General features: G+C 41.6%; 1 protein-coding gene across 2 annotated transcripts in view; it reads right to left on the bottom strand.

The window, feature by feature from the left end:
* The window catches only part of PSMD5 (proteasome 26S subunit, non-ATPase 5), a 38,321-nt gene that overhangs the window by 19,885 nt on the left and 10,591 nt on the right, over window positions 1–7,845 (bottom strand). Inside the window, exons 2-4 of one of the 2 annotated variants that reach the window (XM_004372114.2) lie at window positions 4,560–4,704; window positions 3,358–3,471; window positions 2,881–3,009 (exon numbers count right to left, since the gene is read on the bottom strand). In XM_004372114.2, coding sequence (XP_004372171.1) covers window positions 2,881–3,009; window positions 3,358–3,471; window positions 4,560–4,704 — 388 coding nt within the window. The remainder of the gene's footprint in view (window positions 1–2,880; window positions 3,010–3,357; window positions 3,472–4,559; window positions 4,705–7,845) is intronic. The other variant, XM_023727343.1, reaches the window with a different exon arrangement.

The raw sequence follows: 7,845 nt of genomic DNA, 5'->3' as shown, positions 1-7,845 counted from the left end.
AGAATACAAAACATAACTAACAATGCACGAACACCAGAAAAGAAACTAGACAACTGGGAACTCCTAAAATTCAAACACTTATGCTCATCAAAAGACCACCAAAAGAGTAAAAAGACAACCTACAGACTGGAAAAAAATTTTGGCTACGACATATCCAATCAGGGTCTCATCTCTAAAACCTACAAGATACTGCAAAACTTCAACCACAAAAAGACAGATAACCCAATTAAAAAATGGGCAAAGGACATGAACAGGAATTTCACCAAAGAAGACGTTCAGGCAACTAAGAGATACATGAGAAAATTCTCACAATCATTAGCCATTAGAGAAATGCAAATCAAAACTACAATGAGATACCATCTCACCCCAACAAGGCTAGCATTAATCCAAAAGACACAAAATACTAAATGCTGGAGAGGTTGTGGAGAGACTGGAACACTTATACACTGTTGGTGGGAATGTAAAATGGAACAACCAGTTTGGAAATCGATTTGGAGCTTCCTTAAAAAGCTAGAAATAGAAGTACCATTCGATCCAGCAATCCCACTCCTTGGACTATATCCTAGAGAAATAAGAGCCGTCACAGAAATAGATGTATGCACACCCATGTTCATTGCAGCACTGTTCACAATAGTTAAAAGATGAAAACAACCTAGGCACCCATCAACTAATGACTGGATAAACAAATTATGGTATATTCACACATTGGAATACTATGCAACAAAAAGAACAACGATGAATCCTTGAAATATCTCATAACATGGATGAACCTGGAAGGCACTATGCTGAGTGAAATTAGTCAATCGCAAAAGGACGCATATCGTGTGAGACCACTATTGTAACAACTCAAGAAAAGGTTTAAACACAGAAGAAAACACTCTTTGATGGTTACGAAGGTGGGGAGGGAGGGAGAGAGGAGAGTAGACAAGATTTATGTTAGTTGAAGGGAAGGACAACACACAATACAAGGGGAGTCAGCACCACTGGACTAAACCAAAAGCTAAGAAGTTTCATGAATACAACCACACACTTCGAGGGACAGTGTAGCAGGGGAAGGGGTGGGGACCATGGTTTCAGGGGACATCTAGGTTGACTGGCATAACAAAGTTTATTAAGAAAATGTTCTCCATCCCACTTTGTTGAGTGGCGACTGGGGTCTTAAAAGCTAGTGAGCAGCCATCTAAGATGTATCAATTGGTCCCAACCACCTGGAGCACAGGAGAATGAAAAACACCAAAGACACCATTTAGCCCAAGAGACTAAATGGGCCATGTAAACCAGACTCCATCAGCCTGAGACCAGAACTAGATGGTGCCCGGCTACCACCAATGACCGTCCTTACAGGGAACACAACAGAGAGTCCCTGATGGAGCAGGACAAAAGTGGGGTGCAGAACTCAAATTGTAGTAAAAACACCAGACTTAACGGTCTGACTGAGACTGGAAGAACCGCAGAAGACTTGGGCCCCGGACTCTCTGTTAAACCAGAACTAAAACCATTCCCGAAGCCAACTCTTCAGACAAAGAATAGACTGTACTATAACACATAAAATGATACTCCTGAAGAGTGTGCTTCTTCATTCAAGTAGATACACAAGACTAAATGGGCAGTTCCTGTCCACAGGCGAGATGAGAAGGCAGAAAGGGACAGGAGCTGGCTGAATGGACACAGGAAATTCAGGGTGGGAAGGGGGAGTGTGCTGTCATAGGGTAGCAACTAGGGTCATAAATGTTTTTATGAGAAACTAACTTGAGCTGTAAACTTTCACCTAAAGCACAATTTAAAAAAAAAAAAAAAAGCAGTCTTATGGGTAAATAAGAATGAGCTCAAGGTCTCTGACTTGTCAAACATTGAGTACTGTGAAACAGGGCTAGTTTGTTGCTGATGATTTTTGTTAGGTGTATAAGGTGAGTAGGGGAGACCATGAGTTTGGTTTGTGCATGAGGGGTCAAGAATATGTCCAACATGTGATATGAAGGTCTGAGTTCAGAAGAGACATCTGGGTTAGAGATGAACTTTTGAGAGTCATCATCATATGGGGGGAACTGAAATCATATCACGAATAAAATTGTCTATGGAATAGATATAGAGCATGATGAGAGCAGGGATGGGAAGTTCACCAATAATTAAAGATTCAATAGAGGACAATGAATCAGGAGACTCTGACAGAGACACAGGAGGAAAACCAGAATAGTTCGGTCTGAAGATGTGCAAAGTGAGAAAGTGTTATGAGGACGGAATTAGAATGTAGAGGGATTCATTCTGAATACGCAGCCTACTAGCTATGTGGCCTTGGGTCAATTATGTCATCCATACAGTGAGGTTAATGATACTTTTAACACATAAGGTTTGCTGTGATAATTAAAGACAACACATGTGAGGTTTTTTAGCATAGTGCTCGGTACAAAGCTGTTAAAAATGAGAGCCATTTCTTCTTCTTCCCATTACTATTACTAATTTTTTCAAAGTCTGGTTCCAATGGTATCTCCTCTATCATAGCACTTACACCGTACTGTAAAAAATTTTTTATCTATGTTACATATTATGCTGGGTGTTTACTCCTATACCTCCGGCACCTAGTATGGATCCTAACACAGATTATGCACTCAATAAATGCATTCAAATGAACCATCCTGCCTTCCAATGCAAGCCCTTACTGCATTCTGAATCATAAGGTATCAGACCAAACAAAAACCAAACCCTCTGCCGTTGAGTCAATTCCAACTCATAGTGACCCTATAGGACAGAGTAAAACTGCCCCGTAGGGTTTCCAAGGAGTGGCTGGTGGATTCGAACTGCTGACCTTTTGGTTAGCAGCTGAGCTCTTAACCACTGTGTCACCATGGCTCCAAGGTATCAGACAGTGTGGTGTAACCTTACCTCATATACTCTGTATCTTACAACGTCATTTGTTTTCATTACGCTTTTCAAATCATCCAGCAGATTGCTTTCAAATAAAGCCTCCAGTCCAGCTTGGGTTAATGATACTCTTGATAGGGATCTGATAGCCTTATAAGGAAAGAAAATATCTCTTTAGTCACTGTTAGCTATTATTATTTATAATTAGAAAAATACACAGTATTCCCAATAGAAAATAGTTTATATAATTTTTGCTCCTTATCAAGCAAGTCAGTGTAAGCCCTATGATAATGTGGGTATGTGTATCCTAGAAAATAGAAGGGGTTTATTAATGTTTACTTGACAAGACCATCAATGATACCATCTGTATGAGGCTGCAAATTCAATTACACAAATAAACCATTCTAGACCTCTACCTCTACATTCAGGAAGCCTTTCTTTGTCTCTTAGGACACAAAGGTTTCTGCATGTTTAAGTTGATGGTTCCAGCAGACTCACCGCTTTAGCTATAGATAGATTTTCTCCACCAATACAATAAATGATTTGTTTTAGTAATTCAGAATTATTTAGAATCTCAGTAATGGCATCAGAATTTTCAATAATTCTTCCAACCTGAAACAAATGAACAAACAAAACAGAAAATAATCAGAAAGGCTCTTCCAAGGTAGGACAGCATAGAACTCATAATGGTCCAATTTCCTTAATGTGCAAGTATTCTATGAGTTACTGATTAGTGCTATAAGGTAAGTCATTAAAAATTCAGAATGATCCAGATTCCTTAAAGTCAAACCATGCATGTGGTGTAATCACATCTTTAAAGGAAAAAGTAAAAAACATACAGAAACGGTGACTAAAGTGCTAAGACAGCTCAGTAAGTGAAAACAATACAAGCTAGGTATAATCCCTAGTTCTGTCAATTTTCACTGCACCAACTTTGGGCAAATTAAATAATTTGTTCGAGTCTGCTTTCTCATCTGTAAAACAGGAATACAATACTTGATTATGCTAAATGAGACTAAACAGGTAAAGCACCTCCTACACTGCCTGGCACATAAGTGTTAAATGAATAAATCAATACTTTCCCCCTTTTTGTTGAATAAACATGTCAGAGGAGAACAGGAAAAGCAGTGGTTGAGTATTTACTGGGTAACTAACTTCTCAGCTTCTAACAATTCAGCAAGATAACCCTCAGTAGCAGATTTTCACTCAAATAGTAGGATGTTTTGGTTACCAAGATAAAAGTTACCATTTTAATTCATTGGTTTAGTGCCCTTTAAGGTAGTATTTGGTTCATGTCACTATAATAGGACCTAACACGGCAGAGTAGCTGTTTGAACACATGCGAATCTATCTTTTCCTCTCAACTAGGAGCAACTTGAGGGAAAGAAATAGACTTGGTAGTTCCAACAGCATATGGCACAATGCCTGGCATGTAAACGGAGCTCAGTCAGTATTTGGTAAATGTATGATTCAGGTGATACTTATGGAACTTCTTACTTTAGCTCATATCCCCCTGGTTCTAGTTAGCTATCTATGTATACGTCTGTCTCCTTTACTAGGCTAAGGAGCTCCCTTGGGGACAGACAGGAATTGTGTTTTCTTCATCTCTCTGTTTTTGGCACCCAACCCACAGTCTGGCCCACAACAAGAGGTCACTAAGTGTAGGTCCCCTTCTTACATGTGCTATTAAAATTTCACACCTGGGACAAAGTGAGGATCTTTACAGAGTCATCAGGGTGAGTCAGTCCTCTCTGCAGGTCAACTTGGAGGTTCCGGGCCATGTGAACTGGCTCCATAGCTTGCAGCAATCTCTCCAGGATGGATACACACAAAGCAGTCTGTTCCCTAAAAAAGGTGCCATAGATCTCATTAGTGCCTGTCCTGCCAGGTGGGAAGTAATAACTTGATGACTCTGAAGCCTGGCTCAAGGAAGATCTTGTCCACACAGGCATCCCTCCAAGACACCAGCTTCTACTCATTTATTAAACATTTCCTAAGTGCCTACTAGGGCCCTGCTGACACAGTGTTAAGCGTTTGGCTGCTAATCAAAAGGTCGGCCACCAGCCGCTCCTTGGAAACCCTATGGGGGCAATTCTACCCTGTCCTGTAGGGTCCCTATGAGTCGGAATCAACTTGACAGCAATAGGTTTGGCTTTGGTTTAAGTACCTATTATGTCCTATGCCTGTCCAGGTACTACAGAAAAGGAAGGATAAGACGTAGTCTCAAGCCTCAAGGAGTTCAGTCTAATGGAAGATAAAGGCAAATAAAAGAGCAACTATAATCCAGGTAAATGCTATAGATTAGGGCTGGAAGCTGCGAGACTTCAGAAAAAGAACACAGAGTATGGGGAAGATATTTTTAAAGAAAAAGTGGGGATTACCTAGTAGGAGAAAGGTTTTCCAGGTATAGGGAGCAGCAGTACATTTAAAGGCACAGAGGAATATGACAGCATTACGCATTAAAGGAATAAGTAGCTTGGCATGTCTGGGGAAAGACAAAAGGGTAAAAAGGTGGAATGGATGGCAAGAAATGAAACTAGAAAGATGCACAGGTGCCATAGTCTGACAGGTCTTTAATGTGTCTTATGCATTGGATTTTTTGCATAACGCAATAGCAAACTATGGCATTTCAAGCAGAGAAGTAATATGATGAGATGACTTTTAGAAATCACCCTGCATGAGTGTTTGAGAAAGAATTTTCAGTTTGATGGCAGTTGATCGTGACAGGGGATAGGGGAGTGAACCAAGGGAGCAGCAGTGGAGATGAAGAAGACTGAAAAGTTTCAAGATGTATTAAACAGGTAAAGTAATCAGAACTGGACGAGTATCAGTTATAGATACAAAGAGTGCTTCAAAAACAATTTCCTTGTCTTCTAATAGACAGTACGAGTAAATGGACACTCATATACTGCTGTTGGAGTTTACATTTAAATTGGTACAACCTTTATGGAAGGTAATTAGGCAACACATATCAAAAGCCTGAGCATATCCTTTTAACTCAGGAATTCCACTTTGAATAACTGAGTCTAAGGGAGTAATTAAGAATGTTTTATACCCAAGAGAACTGAAAATATATGTTCATACAAAAACTTGTACACAAATATTCATAGCAGCATTATTTGTAATAGCCAAAAAGTGGGAACAAACCAGTATCTATCAACTGATGAATGGATAAACAAAGTGTGGTATATCCAGACAACAGAATATTATTCAACTACAAAAGAAATGAAGTACTAATACATGCTACAACATGGATAAACCTTGAAAAGATTATGCTAAGTGAAGGTCAGATACAAAAGACCATATATAGTATGATTCCATTTGTATGCAATGTCCAAAACAGGCAATCCATAGAGATAGAAGGGAGGGGGAATGGGAAGAGATTGCTAATGGGTATGGGGTTTCTTTCTGGGGTGATGAAAATATTCTGGAATTAGACAGTGGTGATGGTTGCACAACATTGTGAATACACTAAAAACCACTGAATTTGCACACTTTAAAAAGGTAAATTTTATGCTATGTGAATTGTATCTCAAAAAAGGCAAGTTTTATAAAATACATAAAGATGTTCAACTTATCTCAAAAAATTAGGAAACAAACTGAACATCCACATAGGGGAGGTGGGGCCAAGATGGCAGAATAGTCAGACGCTTCTGGTGGACCCGCTTAGAACAAACACCCGAAAAAACAAGTGAATCAATTATATATGACAATCTAGGAGCCCTGAACATCTAAAGCAAAGTTGAGGAACAGGACTGAGTGGCAGGGGGAGGGACAGACGGTCGGAAGCAGCACGGAGTTGCCAGACCTGACCCGGCGAGAGCCTGAAACCTTCAGGCCTGATCAGCTCATGGGTGAGCAGTGAGGCAGGCAAGCAGCGGTGCTCGGTAGACGTATTCCGCACCAGGAGAGACCCAGTTGCAGAGAGTCTACTTGGCCACCCAGAACCAGCGAGAAGCAGCCCTAGATAGGTGAAAGGTAAGTACATGTGTATGGCCTACCGCATGGATCAAAAACACCCCCCTTAGGGAAAAATCTCTCTATTTACCTCCCTGCTCCCTGCTCTGCACTGGGTCCCAGGCCAGCTGCAGCAATTGCCAAGTCCCCTGGGCCGGAAGTAGGATCTATCACATGCCCAGAGCCATTCTCCCAGCCTTGGAGAGTGAACAAATTAACAAATGGAAAAAAATAAACTGCTGGCTCCCCTAAGCCAGGAAGCCAGGGTAGGCACAGGTCCTTTGCCTAGGCACAGGCATAAAGGATCCACAGACTCCGAGTGCCTTTCCTCCTGTAGAGACTTGTGTGGGCCCATTTCAACAGCGTTGGCCCTCGTTACCGCAGTACAACCGGGTATATACCTGAAGCCTAACTTCAAATGTTTCAGCTGTGAAGTGGCAGTTCGTGACATCTGACACTGCTCTGCCCATTAAGCAGGGTCTTCACCTACCCACATCAGGGGCCTGAGGACTGGTGGCTCCATCCATGCCACCCAGCCATCTGCGATAGGGGCCCAAGAATAAGAGGTGCCCCCCAGTCCTTACAGCCAATAGCACTGGGTGCTCACAGTCGGCTGCAAAACCCACCCACCTACACACTCTAGGGATCAGGGACACGCCTTCCTCCTGGACACTTGGGGGTGGCCGTCAGCCCCCTGCCTTGCTCAGAGTGTGTCCCCCTGCTGCAGCCAGATGCCTGTGCCTACACCAATCACCCATGCTTGTCTAGGACTGTAGGTGAGAGCCTACACCACATACTTAGTGGCTATGTACCTCAGCACCTGAGCTGAATCCATACAGGAGGAGTGGGCAGACTCCTGAGCTCACATACCTAGTAACAGATCTAACCACCTGGTGACAGAACATTAGAGCTTCAAAGGTGTCAATAATCAAACTAGCTCATACGAGCAGCCTTTTTGGGTATATCAAAACAAGAAGCTAGGACACAGTAAACAAACATAAAATAAATAAATATAATAACTTATTGATG

The sequence above is a fragment of the Trichechus manatus genome, unplaced genomic scaffold, assembly GCF_000243295.1.
Source record: "Trichechus manatus latirostris isolate Lorelei unplaced genomic scaffold, TriManLat1.0 scaffold00016, whole genome shotgun sequence".
NCBI lineage: Eukaryota > Metazoa > Chordata > Mammalia > Sirenia > Trichechidae > Trichechus > Trichechus manatus.
The sequence above is the reverse complement of the archived record's forward strand: the minus strand, read 5'-3'. Positions and strand labels throughout refer to the sequence as shown.